This window comes from Motacilla alba, chromosome 14 (assembly GCF_015832195.1).
Source record: "Motacilla alba alba isolate MOTALB_02 chromosome 14, Motacilla_alba_V1.0_pri, whole genome shotgun sequence".
NCBI classification, from domain to species: Eukaryota; Metazoa; Chordata; class Aves; order Passeriformes; family Motacillidae; genus Motacilla; species Motacilla alba.
Genome location: NC_052029.1, coordinates 7,089,079 through 7,110,301, shown reverse-complemented (window position 1 = coordinate 7,110,301; position 21,223 = coordinate 7,089,079). Strand labels below are relative to the sequence as shown.

Here is a 21,223-nt window from a genome sequence, read left to right as displayed (position 1 = left end):
CTTTGAAAATCCTGTCAATTGAATTTCCAGTGAGTCTGTGCAACAGGAGAACATGCAACCTACTTCATATGCAATAAATTTTGTTCTCTGTTTTAAGAGATAACAAATTGCAACTCTTTATCTGAGAACAGAACTTTAACTCTTCCCTGGCCTTTGTCTTTTTTCTCTGAGCTTTTGATTGCTTAAGAGACTAACAACTAACTGACATTAACAAGCCTGCACGTGGGAGCTGGGAAAGGAGATAGCCATACCTGGATGTTACAGCTTCACTGCAGTCCCTGAAAGAATTTCCCCTTTAGAAAGACTCTAAAAGAATAAATGAGATGATGCCAGTAAAAAGCACACTCATCTCCATTGCTGGGCCAGGTATGTCAGGACAGAAGATGCCACTGGGATGTGCTTCAGGTGAGAAAATATTGAAGCAAAATATTTCTTAAGTCTCCCACTAACCAGATAATTCGCTAGAGAAATTGTCCTCCACCTTTGCTGGCTAGAATGGAAACAGCAATGAGCAACTTTCTCCCTATTTTAACTCTTCCTTAAATCTTACTCTTAATTGCTTTTGCTATTGAATGATGTAAGAATCCTGCAGGGAATTTGCTACCCAAAAGCTACAGGCAAGGTTCTGCTAACTTACTGCTTAGACAAAACTGTGAAGAACAAAGGCACGAAGTTGGCTTCCGTAATTTTATACTGTCTGGTCTTTTCCTTCTAAACTGTTACTACATGGTATGTGGATAGGCAATAGACAAATTAATGGGATGCCTGAAGCAAGGAAATTTTTAATGTATTCAAACCATTACAGTTAAAGAAAACAATAAACAAGACATACAAATATTTAGAATAACATTATAATGGCAGGCACATTCCCCTTGTGTTACAGTATATTAATTGCCGGAAATAAAGTAATTTCATTGAAAGACAAAGCAGTCAAAACAAAAGATCTGAGCTGGCTGGTACATCTTAGCAGACTCTTTATTTCTGGGGAAAGGTACAGGAGTATTTGATTTGTAAAACAACTGGAAAAATATAAAGAACATTCATCTGGAAAAAAAAATTCTGTTGTGTAAGTCAAATTGGCTGAATTTATCTTTTCTTAATTTGCATCGCTAAGGATATTTGCAGTGCTCAAAGTGTGTATAACTGGTGGGTTTAATTAATTTCTCAACTCTGCTACTTGAGGCAAAAGAAGATGAAGAAAACCAGAAACGTGGGCAGGAGTGAGAGCACAGCACTGCTCCCTGCCCTCCCACAACTCAAGCACTGGAAATTGATATGAAAGCAGGGTCCTGATATCTCCAGAGTTCATCTGCTTATTGCCTCCTCAGAGGTTATAATCCTCTGTTTGTGAAGCCACAATGGGTAGTGGTAGAGAAGATTACAATGTCACAAATCCTATCAGAGGATTATAAGTCTGTCAGGTTGTGAGTAATTATGATGGAAAAGCAAACCTCCAGAGGACATAAAAATAACCTTCATAAAGGGAGATCCACTGCCACATAATAAAAGTCTACATGGAAAACCAACCTCAGACCGCAGCTCTTTTGTAAAGCAAGAGCCCAGAAAATATTACAAGGATGTGAGTGTGACGGTACAGTATGGAGCCCAGGGGAAATGAAAAGCAGAAGAGAGAGGCTTCCAGCCAGTTTAGTCACAAGGCCAGTGATATTCCACTCCCACCCTCCTCGGATGGCAGTAAAACAACCAACTGATTTCACAGAACTCTGCTCCTACACACTTGGAGCCTAAGCAGAAACAAGGAGCCCAAACCTGAAACATGATGAAGGCTCCATCTCCTAAATCCCTGTGACCACAGAGAATTCAGCACCTCACAGCATCACAGACTTCATCTAGAAGAGAGTGGGAAGCTTCAGTCTATAGGTCTTAATTTTAACTGATACACAAAGATGCAGTTGCCTCTTTCCCCATTTGCAACCTGTCACAAAGAGTTCAGAAGAGCTCACAGGCATTACATTCTTATATATAAAATTCCCAGAGATTTAAACATAAAGTGAATGCAGCACATTTAGTAAGAAAAAGACCCATTTACAGGAACACTGAGTGTTCTTCCCTGGCTGGACTCAGCAGTGGAGCCTCCCATCTCTTTGGCCACACTGCTATTGATTTTCTTTCTTTTATGTTTCAGCTCCACTCCCACCCATTCACCCACCCCTTATATCATTATTAAAAGAAATACAATCTCTGACCTTCACACAGGTAAGTTTCTGAAGGATGTAGATAGAAAATTAAAGGAGTGGAGGTGGGAGGATTTATATTGTAAAATTAGTGCTGTCCTCATCTTCACTTCAGATAAAAGTAGTTCAAATGAAGAGTCCATCTGGTTTTGAGTGTGGTGTGAGTGCCTTCATCTGACAGCAGCAGAGAATTCCACAGCACTGGAAGGAAACTTGGGAATTTTGCCATTAAGAAACAGATATAGGGCATTGTTTGAGCAACAGCAGCACTGTCACTACGCAGCTCACCGAAACATCTCTGCAGTTCATCTCTCTTGCTAGAGGAAAATCAGCTCCTACTAAGATAAGTACCAAGAGAGCATCATGGATTTTGTGACCTGGCTCCTCAACCTTCTTTCCCATGTCCAGATGTAAGGCATTGTCTCTGAACATCAGCTCATGAATCTCCCTATCATAATTCTTGTTCATGAAGACTGCACCCACAGTAACCTTGTTCATGGGTGTCTCAGATGAGATCAAGATGCCCAGAGCTGTCCTGCTGTCCCTCCTTAGGTGTCAGCCAGCACTGTGCACAGCCACTCACAGCAGGGGCGGGTGTCCTTCACCTGCCTGTGCTCTGTGCTGCCAGCACAGCCCCAGCACCACGGGGCCAGAGGGAGTCCAGTGCCTCTGCTCTGACAGTGTAACTGCATCTCCTGCACGGGGCAGGAAAGCCTGGCCTCAGAGATCCACTGAGCTTACCTGTGTGGGAAGGACCACACGACCTCTACCACAGGAGACAGCAGCACAGCGAGATGTTAACTGTGCAGGAAGTGAATATAAAACATAACACCTCAGAGCTCAGTGTGCTGAGAGACTCTGCACTCAGTGGCACCACAGAGAATCCCAACATGATGGGACTGAGTCCTCAGTGACTTGCTAGGACAGAGAGGCATCAGACACTATGTTTGGTGACATGCATTTATACTGTAGACTGTCACTTCCATTAACAGAGACATCTTTTTTTGCTGAATGAAACGCCATCCCAATCATCTCAGATCTTTTCTGCGATTGTGATTAGATGGGTAGGTTGTCTGTGTTACAAGAATGTTTTTGTGATATGGTGCAGAGACAGAACAGATCACTGACTAGCACAAATTGCCATAAAAAATATGTATTGTCTCAGAGCTGTCATATTTAGGGACAAGACTCACATGACTTGTGCATCACTGATGAGAAAACAAAAAAGTCTGCAGATCTTAAGGGACAAAGATATATAGGGATGACTTACAACAGCATTATATACAGGACAACACAGCTCTGGATTACTGAGGGTAGAACCTCATCCCAGAAGTTGCATTGCAAGGCCACAAATGTCGAGAAAAGGCAGCAGTAACGATCAAAGATTGGAAAGATTGCAAGTAGTGAAATTATTATTTCAGACAAGAGACAAATATTTGAAAAGTGATAAAAAAGCATTTAAAATAATGAATGATAAAGAAGTTGGATTGCAAGCATTTGCTCTTGCAAAAATACAAAATCACTTGAATTGCAAGGCAGAGAAATTAAGATTAGATGAGAGGACTACTTTTCAGTTTAGGACTTGTGCTAGACTATGGAAGATGTTGCAGCAGAATGCCAATAATTTGTTAAGACCAGAAATACCATTTTTCAACTATGGGGTGAATAAGGCCATGGATATTTGTAACAGCAAATAAAAACAAAATTATTCAACTTTATAAGTTTTTGGGCATAACCTGTTCTGCTGTTTCTGGGAATAACCCCTAGAGTATGGGATAAGCACACACCTCTCAGAGACTGTTTTGCATATCAGCACCACTGGGGCTCCTACAGCCTCCTGTCACACGTTTCATGTGGGCAGAGTGGCTGTTCAGCTGCAGGGACCATGCACATCAGGCTGTCAGTATGTGCACAAACAGGGCACTGTCTCATGGACATGGCACCCTGGTTTTGATGTACTACCCTCTGCAGAACAAACCCTTGTATGGGCTGGGTGTGAATAAGGATATCCTTTAAAATACAGCATTTAATGCAAATCTAAAGGAAGGAGTAAAGAATGTAAATAAAGACAATGACAGTGGCATCACAATACCTACAAAGACACAAAATACTAAAGTTATAAAGGTGTAAGAAAATGCACAAACGCAAAACCTCTGTGAGGGTCAATTCAATTGCAGTGGGACAACCTTCAGAGAGGAAAGAGCAAATACATAGGGCAAAGGCTGGAGTGTCAGTCCAACAGTGAGTCCTGAATGGACAACAGTCTTATTATAAAGGAAGAAACAGGAAGGAATTACTTTACAGCCATAGTCACATTGTTGAAATCCTACAGTCTTCATCATATATGGGATTTTTCAGAAACAGCACCTGCAGCTTCTCTTGGTGAAGCTTGTAGGAACACGAGTATGGATTCTCAATGCTGGATGAGCTGGTTTATGGTTAAGTATATTAGACTCAAGAACAAAGAGGCAAATATGCTTCTTGTGTCAGTGTAGTTATGGATGGGAGGGGAGCAATTTTATACTGATACTCTCTAATCACTCAGCTCTCTCCTGTTTTCATAGCTGTTATTTTCAATTTTAGTTAGTTCAGGGCATATCTTTTTCTCCTGAGTATCTGAAAATGCTCAGCTATTATTATATTTTGCTCTGAATTTTCTCTTTTTCCCCCTTTGACTTCCCAGACTTCTTTTGTCTGTCTTGTTCTCATTTCTTTTGTATGTGTGTCTGCAGGTGGCTTTTATAGCAAAATCTCATTCTGCTTTCCTGGCCTCCCCCCACTCTCTCCTGTTTTGTTACTGCATTGCCTTTCTCATTTGTGCTTTTCCTGATGCCTGTAACCACTCATTTCCTAATAGATTCCATTCTGTGCCTATGGAGTTTGTTCATTTTCCCTGTCCTCAAGCACTGAATCATTGAGTTCATTGTACAGAAAGGAATGAGTCCCCAGGCCACTCTGCAGAGCAGGTTCCACTCTCCCGTGGCTGAAGAGGAGGAGGGAAGTGGCTGAGCTCAAGGGATGCCCATGGCAGGCTCTTGGCTCTGAAGCAGTGAACAAGCTCATTATTGCTGCAGCCTCCTCACAGCCCTTCCTCTGTCCCTGAGTCTCCCATAGCTCTGGCAGCTTCTTGACAAGATTAATCAAACTACATGAAGGCACAGCGTATGCTAAAGGAAATGCAGAAATCAAACCGCTCAGCTTTGAGGCTTTTGCCCCATTCAAACATGGAACTATGATTGGTTTTATGTTGAGTTCTTATTTGTATTTAATACTTGCTGACACGCCCATCACTTGGTTCCTGAATAAAGTGCATAAATCATATGTAATACCATCTTAACTGGACGGAGTGCAGAATAATTACAGTGACCAAAACCATTATTGCCATGTGATTCACACTAAACTAACTTCAAAGCTCAAAAAAGGAGAGGGATGCCAAAAATCATTGTCACTTGAAAAATGCAATAAACAGTTAACTGTAATATCTTCAATTGCTGAGATATAGGTCAAGGTAGTAAAGAGATAAGGTAATGATCAATATTTTTCAGCTACTGGGAATGTGACCAGAAACCAATGCCTCAGATATTTCCAAAGGCTCACTGTTGGCTGGGATATAAACTTCATTTTCTCTAGATATATACTGGTTTTGGTGCAGCTTCCTTCCAGTTATTTTCTTCTCCATGTGTCCCCCAGCAGCTTTTCTGTACCAAGAGGTCTTAAGGGAATTACAGTCAAAAACACTCCAGCACAAAAAAAAAAAAACAACTTTAATTTTTTTTCTTTTTTTCCCTGTCTCATTTTCTGCCTATCAGACATCTAATGTGTGTGTGATGAGCTCCAGCATATTTCAAACTCCTCATTTTGGGCTGGTAGCAGGAAGACACAGAGCAAACCACAAATACTTCATCCACAAGGACTCCTCAAAGTTTCAGAAGGTTAGGGAGCAGACTGGCATTGCATTTCCCTGCTTCAGCAGAAAATAAGATAGGTTGGGACTATTGCAGGTTTTTTACAATATCACCATTGCACGTTTTTTACAATATCACCATTGCTAATCAGGTCTGATTATTCATGCTAGAAGCTGTGGCACAAACAGTTTTTTGAGTCTTTGTGATGTTCATACTCTCTGCTTTTTAAAAATAAATACATAACTTGGCAGGGGTGCAATGCAGCTGTATGGAATACTGTGGTGGACAATACCAGTGTCACATTGCCAAAAATAATCTGTGAGCACAGCCACAGCTTTCGGGTTAAAGTTGTCCCCATTCAGTGAAGCAGCTATTTGCAAATACCAATCACAGAATATTTGCTTTACAAGTATAAAGAATTTCACTTGGCACAAGGGGCCACTGGTAAAGCTGGTAGAGATTTTTCTGGTTAAACTTTGTCCTAACTGAAACCAGTCCCTTGTATCACAAAATATTTTGAAGAATCCAAATGATTATTATTTCCTCACAGAAATGTAACAATTATTATTTTTTCCAACTTCAGGAAAAAGGTTTAAACAAAGCTCAGATTTTACATTAACATCTTGTGAATTATTTGTAGACAAATGTCTGATTTCCTTGGAGCATCCCTGTTCTGTACTGCTGAGACTGAAGGAGTGTTAAGTATAAGATGATACTACCAAGGCCAATTCCTTCTTTAGTTATAAATGTGGATTGCCCCACGGTAGGGCGGTGCTGCTCAAAACCTCCCAGTTGCTCACAGCTTGCTGGGCTCCTGCAGTGGTTAGACTGACACTACCCATTGCCCAGGCTGCTGCAGAATTTGCATTGCACCACTGCTGCTTCAGTTATGAGTGTTTCCTAAATAGCATCCAAATACAGGTGAATTTACTTACCCACATCGTCATGTTAACTGCATGGGGAGAAAATGACATGAGTTTCCTGTTTGCTCACTTATTTCTAGAAAACCAAGGTAAGGAATAAGATCACGAACTTTAGTGAGCTTGTGAACACATGCAACATTCAGCAGCAATGGCCAGTTAGACTAAAATTTAGTTTGATTCAGATTTAGACATATGTATATATCAAGCTGAGATTTCTCTTGTAGGCCCGAGGAGTTCATTCTAACGGGAGCCTCTTTATAAATAGGAATCATTCTGCAATATGGCCAGATGCACTTTGCCAGAGGTGGCCTTTTGCTTAATTCACTTTGTGCAAATGGCCAATTGAAAGAGTAATTTGAGCTGTGTCTTCTATGTGATGGCTTAGTCTTGTGTAAGCATCTGGCTGTGTGTGAGGGGCGCTGCGTTAGTCAGTGCGGCAGTGTGAGAATGACTGTCTTTAATTCACTTGAAATTCATAATTTAGAAGAGTTCTGGGCTTTTAACAAGACAGGAGAGAAGCCAAAGAAGATCTAGAAATTGAAAACATATTTCTTTACATCTTTGTAAACACTCGGGAGAAAATGACAGCACCATCAGTAACCCAGCAACAGAGAAGCAGCAGTGTCTGTCACTGAACATCCGGACAAAGCACAAGTTCACCTTGTTCATCTTCCCCAGAACATTCCTGGGGTAGCTTTCTCCTCTGTGTTTGGAGAGATGACTGAATAAAACTGATATGTCTAAGTCAGAAACACATACAGAAACCTGTCCTAGTTAGCTACACCTTATTTATATTGTTTTTACAAGTCTCCATGGCTGGAAGTCATTTCAGCAGTGAGTGTGGTGCTCATAATATTTTTAATGCAGTGAAATCATGATGTTTTGACATATAATAATAATTGAATAATAATTGCCACAAGTGAATTTCATAACAGTAGCATCCATGAAGTACTGATTTAACTCTACTCAGAAGACAAATCAATGACTGTAGGGTTAAAAAGTTGACACTTTCCTTACAGTGAAGGTCCCACCCATGTTGGCACCTTCAGTGCTGCCCTTTACTGAAATACAGCCGTGCTGGCATTCCTGCTCAAAGTGCACTCACAGATGCAGCCAGAGGAGAGAGATATTTGGAAGGTATGGGCGGTTTGGAAAGACTGGTCAGCTATTCATTTGTTCAAACCATTCCATTGAGAGGCTTTCCTCAGCTGTACTCCAGAGATGGAATGGGAATGGTATAGGATTGCAGAAACTCCTGCTCCAAGAGTCACTCAGATGCCTCAGTCATGCCAGTAGTAGAACTGAACTGCAGCATACTGAGAATTTTTACTTACTACAAAATAACAATTCCCTAAAACATCAACTGTTTCTGTGAAATTGCTGACTTAACCAACTTTAACCTTTTAAGCTAAACTATCTATAAAGATTCAAAAGGTGTTCCAATAGTTTTTGGGGAATTCTGAAACAGAAAAGTTTCTGAATTTTGGTTCTTTCTTATTAAGAATCAGAAATAGCAAGAAGAATGATAGCACTGGTACAGTTTTTGTCCTGTAACCTCAGGGTCCCCTCCCACCTTAGGCACAGGTGTATGGGATGGACAGAGCTCTGCATGGGCAGGGGCAGCCCCAGTGAGAATGGCAGAGGCTGCACCAGGCACCAGAGACAGCGAAGAAGTTAAAAAACACCTTTAGTTTCTTTTCTCTCCCAGCAGTAAATCTGTTAACTGACTTCAGAGCTCCTGCTTATTAATGAGCTGTGGAAAGCCAGGTGGCTCAATTCCCTTAAAATCCTGGCAAACTGCAGGGATATTTGGCTCCTGCCAGATCCTGTGGGCACTTGGAGGATGGTCCAATCCATCCATCACAATAAACCGCCTTTCCCATAACTGACCAGCTTTCTGTCTACATGATCTCTATGCTGTGTTTGATGCTGTGGGAGTTACTGTATTGTCACCAAGACAGCACCATGGTCTCATTGCAGGAGAAAAATGTGCTTGTCCGTGATTGCAGAAGCCATGAGAAGGTTCTAGAATTGCCAGTCAGCTCAAAATATCTCAAAATACATAGCCTAGAGAAAGACTCAGCAAAAAAAGATACACTGACCACGTTGAAATCTGATGAAATTTAGGTTTGTAAATTGAGTGCAGCATACAATCATGATCAAATGTTTTAGAGGCTGGGACTAAATGCTAGAAACAACAAATAAATTTTATCTTAGAAAGAAAAGTATGCAGGTTGTATTCTCCACTAAAAAGGAACAAATCAATTTTAGAAAAGGTATAGGGTTAGTGGTGGCATAAAACTCTACATGAGCAGTGATTAGCTCCTGTTTTTATGTATGTCTGCTACAGAAAACATGATCTTGGTATGATATTACCATACCAAACATCAGGGGACAGGAGAAAACATAAGGACAAAGTGTGTGCTTTGAAGATATCACCAAATGAGGCATTTGGGTCATGAGGCAAAAGTCATGTGATGCTTGTCTACAGAACACAACGTAACGCTGTGCAAATAATGAAGCTGCTCCTGGTTGTAAAAGCAGTGTAACTGTGAATGTGCAGCAGCCTGAGCCAATTTAAATGAGTCTGGCTCTTCTACTGCAGAGAACCACTCTACTGCCCTGTATTCAGTCTAACTTGGAACAAACTCCATGTTTTGCTTTGTATCTTAATGCTGCAGCAAATTCAGTATTGTCGGTGTTTAATTGTTCTGAAAACCTATTTTTTAGTTCAAAGACCTTCTTATACAAAAATTATTGTGTGTTGCCATAATTACTTGTCAGCTTTTAATCCTACCATTAACTGTTCAAAGTACAGGTCTGCTGTACGTAAGCTCCCACTTTGTAATAAACACTGTTTTGTTGCATTAAATCTCAGGGCACGTTCTGTCTAATCTGTACTCAGTAATGACGTGAAAACCTTAAATCTAATTTACTCTTTACTTAATGCTTGTTGATTTTCTTTAACACAGATCCACCACAGATGAATAATGTCATGCCAACATCTCCCCTCCTTCCTCAGATGGCACATCAACATTCCTATCCCAGCCTGGGACAGATCACAAACCCATATGAGCAGCAGCCCCCAGGCAAAGAACTGAACAAGTACGCGTCTCTAAAGGCAGTCGGTAAGTGAGCGGCGCGAGGCACCGTTCTCCTCTAGCTCAGCTTGTTGCACTTGCTGCTGGCAGCTGACTTGCTGCCTCCAAGTTGAAAACGAGGTCTTGCTCATCTGGACTATATCATGGTCAAATTTAACGTGGAATATCATGTTACTTGGAAATGCAATGAAAATTAAGACAAGGACTGCAATTAAGGGATAAGAAAATGACATGCAGAAACTGGTCTTGATGTGATGTGAGCTCATACATGCACACAAAACCACCCCATGTCCCTGCAAGACATTTTCCAGCAAGTTTCACGTGTTGTGCACACAGGGTTCAGCCCCAGTTCTTTATGTCCCAAACCTGTGATGAGTAGGGAGTTGGACTTGATGGTCCCTGTGGGTCCCTTCCAACCTGAGATATCCTATAATATGCCTACATATGCATTGTGATGTGTATTTCCCACAGCTTTCTACAAAAATGAGAGAGAAGAACATCAGCTTATGATTTAGACACCTGCCCAAAAAGAGAAGGTACTCACACAGTTCAGAAGTAAGAGCATCCACATTCCCTGCAAGATGTACATTAGTAGATCACTGGAGGAGTGTTCTGAGATCTTGTGATTTCAAACAATTAGTGCATGATAAAATTCCTAATAGAGATCCCAGTGGTGGCTTATTTCTGTGCCTGATTAATATTATTTAAATAAATGAGAGGATGCCCTCAAAGAAACAGTTGTGGGGAGGGAAAATGACAATAATGAGTAAAAAATTAAAAATCATTTTCATCTTGAATGTCTAAGTTTATAATAGTTTTTAGGGGCTGTAAATACCTGCTGCACACCCTGTAATGACAAAAAGCCCTTTCTAGACAATAATACATTAAGAACTGGGGTGTCTTTTCCCGCTAACCCTTGCTTAGCTTTCACATATGGATGTTAACATTGTTTCCCCATAAATTCAGAGCAATGCTACTCTCCCTATTTCCTGACAGAGATACATATCTGGAAAAAGAGCAGAACAGCTCAGAGCTTTCTCATTTAAGAACTGAGTCTTCACCATGCCAGAAAAAATTGTCATCACAGACTTACATTCCTTTATCTGCACTTCAGGATTCCAGACCTCTAACAAAATGTACATCAAAATCTCATCTCAAATAGTTCAGTTTTACTTTAGCTTGTTGGTTTTAAATCTGTTTATAAGTCTTGGTGTTTTAAATCTGTTTATAAAAACAAGGGTTAATAGCTTTCTGCTGGGTTTTGAATACCAAGCAGCTTCAATTCCTTCTTCAAAAGGTGCTACTGTGTAATGATGTGGTGATTATCACAGATTTATGCACTGATATTGAGCTTCTTTTTCAGATGTCAATTTAGGTCAAGCCAGTCATCAAAGCTGAAAGGTATTTAAGCATAACAAAATGAGAGATGAAACACTCTAAGAAACTTCTCTCATCTGCCCAAGAGCCACTGAATGTACCTTTTAAAAAAATTATGAAATCAGAACTTATATATTTCTTGTGTGTCTGACTACAAGTTTTTAAAGCTGCTAGATTATAACCATACAGTTAAATCAACCTTGAAAGATTGTGCACTTCAGCTCCAGAAGTTGTATAATGCCTCTTAGAATCTTAAACTAAATTAAACATAATTTCAGGGACATTTTCTTCCAGGGGGATTGCACCATCTTTCCATGCTTTGCCCATATTCTTCCTCTCCCTTCTATCTTTTTTGCCAAGTTTTAGATGCAGGTGAATTTTCACAAGTATGAAAGTGCTACATTGTGATCCAAACTTCTCAGCAGAAAACAAGAGAGGTTTTGAAACTGTTGCACATTCACACCTTTGGTCTGGACTTGCGAAACAAGAACTAAATACACTGGGTTTTCAACCATTTTCAGACTCTCAAGACCCTGATTCCTCCAAAGAGTACCTCCTGAGTACATCCCAAGGTCACAAAGAGGTTTTTCCCTGATGCCAGCCAGGCCTAGGTCTGTGACCATGCTGACATCCAGCTCTCCAGACTGCAGGGTTCGTGCTGGCTTTCAGAGAGCACTGACAGGAAAAAGGAGCTGGCCAACATCAAGCCCACCAGTACAAATTTAACCTGACAACATCTTTTGAGCAAGCAGATATAGACTGAGTTCACCCTGACCTCATGTCACAGGGCAAGGCATTTTTTGCCTGCCAACATTCAGACTTGCATGTATGGATCCCCACAGCAGGTTAATGAGTGTGTGTAATCCATTCCCCTTTGCATTCATTGATAGTGGCTTGAGGGTGCATTCATTTGCCACAAGAGAAACTTAATAAGGGATGTGTTCTGTGTTTCTCCAGGCATTTGAGGCAAACCATATTTATTTAAGTGCCCCTTACTCTGCATGATCCCATTGTTTGGGTGTCCACTATGCTTAACCCTTTTCTTTAATAAGGGATTGGATTAAGAAGCATTTCTAATGTTTTGTAGCAACTGTAGCTATAGTACATTAATATCCCTCATCAGAATGTGGCCATAAGTGGTAAGAAATTTAGATAACTGAAAAAGTGAAGCTTTACCAGAGGCAGTATTAAATTAATTTCTACACAGCTGCTTTCTTCTGAACTACAGATGTCCTAAAAATCTGGCTTATTTTAGAATTGAGCTACTCATTCCTCAGTGATTGTCTGTTGTGAAAATTCAGTTTACGGAAAAGTAGAGAGTCACATTAATCTCTATTTTGATAATGTTCAGGTTCTCCATTAACTTCATAAAGATTCAAGTGTTTGTGAAAACAAGAGACAGGAGAGCCCTTGCTATCAATTAGTATGTTGCTACCGAGTAAGAATGACCCATCCCTTGGTAGTGAGAGCAAGCTGATCCCCAGGAAGCGATTCTAAAGCTGCACCTCACACTCCAGGTGCCAGAGCTTAGCAGTGTGGCTGGACACTGGACTGTTCATGCATGTGTGCCATGCAATGTGTGCATTGCAGTGTCTGATTCAGCACGACAGGGGAGGAGAGAGTTGAAAAGGCTGCTGTGAATGCCTTTAGCTTTTTACTTGAATAAGCTCAAAGTGCACAACCAAACACTTTTACACTCACTGGAAGAGGATGTTATCCTCATTTCTTCTTAGGAATTCCTTTATTTGCTTCAGCCTCCAGAATTCCTTAAGTACTGGCCATGGTTGTTGACCAAATTCACCTTTTCCCCTTACTGCCTGCTGGCATGTACATCTCTGAATGATGTGAGGACATTCTGTGCCTATTTTGTATTCTCAGATGAGTGCCTGGAGTACAGCAATGTACTGGTGAGTTGAGATGTGCTCACTGTTCTCCTCACTGCACTAGAATTTTATTCTCCTTCTACCTTGGCACGCACACCACCAGGGAATAATCGGCAGAGGACCACTTGGAAACGAGATAGAGAACACCCATTTCCTGAACAAATAGATAAGCAATTTACCTCCTGGCATCTCTAGCCTACCTGGCTGACTGCTCTGACTTATTGTTAGGTGCACTCTGTTCACCCATTATTTTTTCCATTTTCAACCCACAGAATCTCTTTTCAACAGCGCCAAATTTTTCACACCTCAGAATGTGAGAGACTGTCTGAGGGAAAAGGGTTAACGAGCTCCAAGACAAGTCCCAGCAGAAGTGGTCATGGAATTTTGTGTGGCAATAAGGACCCAGTGTTTAGAAATTTCAGTTTTTTGGTCACCTGAGAAAACATGATCCTGGTTTTCTTCAGTGCTTTTGCAGTATTTGATTATTTATGTGAAAAGTGCAGAAAGAGGTTTTTCTGCATAAATTATTCTTATTTCCAGTTCATCAACCATGTTTTTACTCCATGCTTAAATGGTTATTGCTCACTTAAGCAATACTGACATGCCTAAAGCTACAAGTGGATGGAGATCTTGTAGCTGAACACCTTCATGAAATTCAAGTCCCAGGACATACAAAGGTAGCTCATCACAAATTTTTATGCACATCATTTGGACATTCATTGGAAAGCATTAGCAATCCAACTTCAAAATCCACTCTGCCAAGCTGCAAGAGTTGTAGTCCATCCTGCTGCATAAGAGTTTCCTAGAGCTCAAACAGGCCTCATTATCCTGAGTTATTAGTTATTTATCCAGTCACACTGTTCTGCAAGTCTGGCTCAGTTACAGTTAATTTTCTTTCCTGAGTTTCATGGGAGTGCAAAGTTACTAAAAATCTTTAGACCTTCTTTCAGAAATGCAAAAATACCCCAAACCCAACTCCTAAATACCCAGAGGACTGGGAAAATGATCACTCAGCTGCTGGAAAGGTGCACAAACATGCAAGTAAAAACTGAGAATGCAAATGTTTCTACAGTTTAACATGATTTTCTGTTTCTTTCATGAATTTTCTTCTTCCCTTCTCACATACACACACAAACATTTGAGGAACTGACTGGACAATGTCAAAAAAAAAAAAAAGAAAAAGATTAATTAAACCTACAATGGACAGAATTCCTTCCCAATACACAGACTGAGAAAGCCTTCCCTGATGCTGGGAGTTGTTAGTCTCCTGTGGGATTAAATCAGATCTAATTGATTTGATACAGTGAAGCTAGGAGGATATAATTGGCAGCAGACCCACCATCACATCTCTGAGTCTACAGCTCCCAGCATTTCTTGAAGCTGCACAGTTCTTTGATCCCAGAGGAAACATTAGACTGTGATCCAGCTCAGCTTGCAGTTGCAAAACTGCAAAGTGAGATTCTGCAAATATGACACTCAAAGAATAAATATCTCCTGGTTAGGTCCCTGCAGGAAGCAGTGTGGCCACAAGTGTGCCAAGGCACCAGGCAACAGCTCTCCAGAAAGGTGAAGCCTATGAGCAAACTGACCTGGTCCTGTGTCCTCTGCACACAGAGAAGATCCACAGGGAAGATCACCTGAAGGTTAGCTCTGGGCTGTTGTCTTTGAGCCATCTTCTTGTCTGATGGGAAATTTGTTGCTGCTTTCTCCCGAGCTTCAAACTTTCAATTTCCATAGAAATGGCTGTAGCTCTGTGCTGGTACAAGAACTGTCTCTCACCATGAAACTCTCCCTGAAGTTTATTGTGCTCTGGCCTGGAAAGAAACACTGTAATTGGAAAAATGGAATCACACAACATGCCTGCCCATGCATTCACAGGTTTGATACAGACCACTTTTAGAAAAAGAAGAACTACAAATTTATTGGACCCAATATGTTTGTATTAATTTACTTTCCTATACCAACCACACTGTTACATTGAGAGGTAAATAATCATGCTTTGGAAGGCTGAAAAAGGAATTGTGCTTTCTCTTCAAAGATAAAAATAATTTTCAGTTATAAGCAGTTACACAAAGATGGATCAAAAAATCTGGGGCATAGGAGTATCTCACTGGATTTACCCCCACCAAAACCAGGGAAGCACAGGTTAAAGTATCACTTGTAATATCCAGAGGGTGATTCAGATAATGATTTCATATATCCAGAGGTATGTGCTGTGTCATAAATAATGCTTGGCTAGGTCTGCCCAACTCAACACTGGAACTACAGATCTGGCTCAAGAAAGTGTGACATAAAAGCTGGATATCTTTTCATCATTATTATTATTTACTCAGCCCAGTGGGGCTGGAGATTTTGAAACTTTTGAGTGTTCATTTGTTAAGGAAGTCTTTCATATTTTAATCCTTGCTTCTTCTTCAGGCACAAGAGAAAAGCCAAGCAGCACTCAGGAGCAAGCCTTGCTTTACCAACCCCCCTGCCAGCACCTTCCCCCAGCCTTCCCAGTCCCCAGCCAGAGGAAGTGGAGCATCACTTCTTTCACTCATGTCTTCTGATGAGACCCAGCAAATTTTTCACACCCTGCCCAGTGCATGCAGATGAAATTACAAGACCTTTCCTTGCTTCCACTGCATAATTTAATTATTTTATCTGTTATTTACCCATTTGGCTTCTGATACCCACAGGCACACTGTCATAGGTAAATACAAAACGCTTGGAGAGCCTTGATCAAAATATTTTCCTGTTTTATCATCCAGAACACTCATTTCTTCTTCCAGTGAAGTACACATATTTTAATTATAAATGTGGCGTTTGTGCAGAGCCTCAGTATCTTGAGCTAAATCATCTGCTTCGCGGACATGCTTTTTTGGCTTTTTAAAAACCAACATTTTACTGTAAAATCTACAGTAGGATATTTTTTCTGAGGATGGGGAATTGTGCTCTAAGCAATCAGACTTCCAAGCAGCCATTGCCCATTCCATCCTTTAGCAAACAGACAGATTTGTGAACTCTGGGGATTTGTTGCTCTTGACAGAAGCGACATCATGGCAGGTGGAAGGAAACTGCAAATAGTCCTTCTTTAACAAGAAGCATTTTTAGCACCAAAATAGGATTCTCTTAAGCACTGCCATCTATGTTGGCTTATTTCTTAGACTTAAGTAACACACTGAACTTGGGAAAGAAAGGAAATCTGACCTTGAGGCATATTTAGTTTAGGTTTATACTTTAAACTTTTACTTTTGTGGGTTGGACTCGCACCTAGTGAATTGGTTTTTCTGAACTTGGCCCACTCCCTGGTTATGAAATGGCTGAAGAATGTTCATAAGACTTTATTTAATCTTAACCTCTTTTTTATGCCAAAAGAGCAAATTTAAATCTGTGCATCCTAATTCTTGTTCTTGATGTTGATATTCCTTGCACCTACGCTCCCTACCACAGAGAAACAGCCTCTTTTTTTTGTTATCAGCTCATTAAAATAATGAAAACTAAATCTTCACCAATTATTTGTGGAAGTTCAACTTATAACACCACTCCACATTCCATCAGTTATGCACCACAGAGAACTTACACCCTTTCACTGAAAATTAGGTTGGCTCTCTGGAATCTAATTGATTTTAAAAATCCTTATTATGTGATAATGAATCAAAATGAAACAAAAATCTCATTTTTATGAGACATAATGGAGAGATCTAAAATAAGAGTAGCAGAAACCCAGCTAACTGCTAGAGAATGGGGGTTTTGCAGTCTTTTGCTTGTCTTTAGGCCTTGAAGGTAGAGCCTTCAGAGGAAACAAGCTTACAGTAACCAGGTTTATTTCCACCCATTGAGATCAGTGGCAACCCCAGGAAGAAAAGAAATAAATCTAAATCAAACATGGGTTATTCCAACTTATTTCTATGAAATGCTGATGAATTGTGCATGAAATTTTTTTACACATTAAATGATGTGAAGACATGGGTGAAATTTTATGCTCGGGCAATAAAAGTAAGCCAATAAAAACAAGGGTCAGCTCATGCCATGACAAAGCCTAACAATGCTGAGCATTTTCACTTTCAGCCCTTCCTAAACATTCCTCTCTGTAACTGTTTTATTTTGCAATATAAACATACTTTTCATCCCAAAGTGCAATTTTTTTCATCAATTATTTAAGCGTAGAGATTGATCCTAAAGATATGAAAACAACTGTGAATACCTGCAGATAAATAGCAACACTGTGGGATCCCAACTCAAATCTAGATTGAATCTAAAGTGTGGCTTTTAACAGTTCCCACCATGGAGCCTACACATTGCACTACTTGCTTTTAACATACTCCACCCATTTTTCCCTCTGGACTATTAGCTTTGCAGGTAATGTATGGCAATATTTTTGCAGGAAGCGTTTCATACCTGTGTTCAACATGCGATATCATGATTAAAAGCTTTGCAGCTTTGTATATGGATATATGTCAAAAGCAGAGTGCAATGTTCCTCAGGATTACCCATGAATATAAAAGATAGTAAAACAACAGATAGGAATGAATCCCTTACTAACAAAATCATATAAATAGCAGCAATTATCTCTCTGCTATTTTGGTTCTGCAGAGGGGGCTCTAAAGACAGCAAATGTGTTTTTAAGAAATTGCACACATAAAAGTCACAGAGACAATAACTTTATTCCTACACATTCATACTATAATAACAAAGGGCTTGGGGCATGCAGAGAGAACGAGCAGTTACATGATTTGCAATGCACAGTTAATTTCTGCAAAAGTCTTTCCCTAACAGCTTATTTGAAGAAGAATAAGGGGGAAAGAGAAGCTGAAAAAGAAATTGGATATGTAGTAGTTACGATACTACAGCATAAAAAAAAAATCCACCACAAAGATACCATTTGTTTCCATTCTAAGGAAAATGTGAAGTACAACAGGTAGTTTTTGCAGTGGGAAGGTTTGCAAAGCTTTCTAGGCTATGGAAGGTGCTACTGTGGAGAGCAGCCAGGGCCCTGCCACAGGGGAGGAGGCAGAGCTGCAGCTCAGCACTGCTGCTGCTCATTTTCCCCAGCAAGTGATATGATTGCAGTTCCTGGGGAAAAGGGAAGAGAGGAGCTGTGCACTCCTCTGTGGCTGCAATCTGGTGTGTCACTATTAACTATTCATGGCAGGGAGCTGCATTTCCAATTCGTCCTGGGCTGGCTGTCAGTCACTGATGCTGCTGCCTTATGTGAGGGCTCTGCCTTGGACTTGGCCCAAGCTGCAGGAAAACCTGAAGAAACTCATTTTCTTCTGACAGGGCAAGTTTGGGAATTGCCAGGGAACACGAGTTCCTTTCAGTTTGACACACATCTCTGGTTTGGAAACCTCTGGCACCCATGCTCAAGAGTTTAATAATACAAACTATAGAGTCTAAAAAGAGGGAGACAGGAAAAGAAGAAAAGAAGAAAAATCCAGAAAACAATCTGTATAAGTATAGCTATGAAATTACTTCATTCCTTTTTTTTTTTCCCCTCCTGAGAAAAGAGTAGAAAAAGATAACTTTATAATAGAAACTACTTATGTTACTTATGCCACACCTATTTTGGAAAAAAAATCAACTTCAATACAGAAAAATTACTAAAAATCCTTTTAAATTAAAGCAGTTAAACAGATAAAATAAATACAAATTTGGTAAAAAATAGCTATTACATCACTGGGACTTATTTTTTTCATTTAACTAGTACAATTCAAAAAGCCTGTAGGCCTTTCTTCATGTTGAGAAATAATAGTGTAAATCTAGTATGATGGCAGTTGAAAAGCATAAAAATGCAAGTCTATTTCAGCACTAAAACCATATCTTAATTACATATTCAGACTCCGAACTGGGTTCTCTGTGCTCTCATGCTTCCTATGTCATCACATCTGGTCTGTGCAGCTCATCTGTAGCTGGTTCAGACATCTGTCTAAGGGTTATAACCAGCAGTATACGAAAAGAAACAAAAATATCAATCAAAAGTATTAAAATTGAAAACAAAATTGAGCACACAGAAGAATGCCAACAGCGACGTGTGAAAAGAAAATTCAATTATGTTCATGCTAAGAACAGTTACAAATAAATGTGGTCAAGAATAGCAGAACTTTTTCAGTCAACGTTAGATAAGGCATATTGACACCTGGAGGAAAACCAAGCAGGCTTTCTTAGATGCTAAACTGCCCTGCAGAACATGATGAACTCTGTTCTGCTGTCCCCCACGTCCCCGCTGTGTGCATCCCCGTGTGCAGCCCCTCTGTGTGCATCCCCTCTGTGTGCAGCCCCTCTGTGTGCAGCCCCTCTGTGTGCATCCCTGTGTGCAGCCCCTCTGTGTACATGCCCTGTGTGCATCCCCGTGTGCATCCCCTGTGTGCATCCCCTGTGTGCAGCCCCTGTGTTCATCCCTCTGTGTGCATCCCTGTGTGCATCCCTGTGTGCATCCCTCTGTGTGCAGCCCCTGAGTTCATCCCCTCTGTGTGCAGCCCCTGTGTTCATCCCTGTGTGCAGCCCCTGTGTGCATCCCTGTGTATATCCCCTGTGTTCATCCCTCTGTGTGCATCCCCGTGTTCATCCCCTGTGTGCAGCCCCTGTGTTCATCCCTGTGTGTTCATCCCCCAGGAGCAGGGGCACCCCTGAGCAGGCTGCTGGGAGCCCGGGCTGCAGGGCAGGGCCCTGGGTGCTCAGCACTGCTCACTGCTCCTGCAAATGCACAGGGAGCAGCCCCTGCAAACCTGAGGAGCCTCTGCCCTTAGACAAACGGAAGGTCCTCACCAACCAAAAAGGTTACAAACAATTTTGTGTTATTGTTGATGTATGGAAGCGTTGGAAAACTTCTGACACAATCAGATTTATCCCGAGAAGCATTTAAAACCACCCAGTGAAAAAGCAAGCAAGATTACTGGAGGAAGAAGTGGAAGAAGCCTTTTAAGCAAATCTCCTAAGTGTTAACCTCTTTGGCTTTGGACAGCATTTTTAGAAAGCAAGCCAAACCCTCCTTCCCTAAATCAGTTTATGCTGCAGTCATGCTTTATTCAGAAGTTAAGCATGACAGCATGACTCCTTAGATACTTTCTATTTGAAAAGGCAAGGTTTCATACCATATATAAGGTTTCCAGTAAAAAAACTGATAAATATGTTTAAATGAGATAAAATGAAATAAATATTTCACAGTAGAACTTTTAATATTTATTTGCCATTGTAGATGCCATGAAAGCCACAAGCTTAGAGGGCTTTAGGAAAAAAATAATGAAGAACCAGATTTACAGCTACAGGAATGCCACTGGCTGCATTTTCAAAGAAAAGTCAGAGATTTTAATACATAATTCTCTCAGACTTCTTTTACAATTTCATCCCTTTGATCAAGAATAGAATTGGTGCTCTTGCTTCCTCTAAAATTTATCATTCATTGTACAATACTGAACCAGCAGTTTAGCATGTTGGAGCTTGAATTTAAAATGTTAAATCACTTGAGGATACAACCAAGCAGTGTGATCTTTGTCCATCTGCATGCAATAGATTTCACATTTGCTAAAAAACATTTACAATTCTAATGTTAATTTAACATGAACCAGCCACCATTTGTTTCCAGGTTAACAGAGCCTATATTCTCACTAGTCAGGAAAAGTCTTGTTTTTCTTATACTGGTTAGATTTGAATATCTGCGTGCCACTGGTCCCTAGGTTAGACAGAATGCGTGTGTGTCTGGAGTGTTTTGATCAAAACCAAATCACAATATCACTGCAGCACTTTGCAAAATTGAATCATAAATATTGCAATTTAATACTATGCAAATCAATGCAGGCGAGTATACAAAGCCCAGCTGGAAAATCTGTTTTACATGTCCAAAGAGGAACCTGCCTA

The 21,223-nt window shown here is 40.5% G+C and overlaps 1 protein-coding gene and 1 long non-coding RNA gene across 5 annotated transcripts in view; one reads left to right on the top strand and one right to left on the bottom strand.

Annotated features, from left to right (window-relative positions):
* LOC119706873 overlaps positions 1-21,223 on the bottom strand; it is a 210,086-nt gene that overhangs the window by 127,266 nt on the left and 61,597 nt on the right. For both annotated transcript variants that reach the window (XR_005258621.1, XR_005258620.1), the window contains exon 2: positions 14,974-15,198. This is a non-coding gene — a long non-coding RNA (uncharacterized LOC119706873). The remainder of the gene's footprint in view (positions 1-14,973; positions 15,199-21,223) is intronic.
* Positions 1-21,223, top strand: part of SHISA9 (shisa family member 9) — a 177,761-nt gene that overhangs the window by 147,307 nt on the left and 9,231 nt on the right. For all 3 annotated transcript variants that reach the window (XM_038151044.1, XM_038151045.1, XM_038151043.1), the window contains one exon: positions 9,996-10,151. In XM_038151044.1, the coding sequence (XP_038006972.1) occupies positions 9,996-10,151 (156 nt within the window). The remainder of the gene's footprint in view (positions 1-9,995; positions 10,152-21,223) is intronic.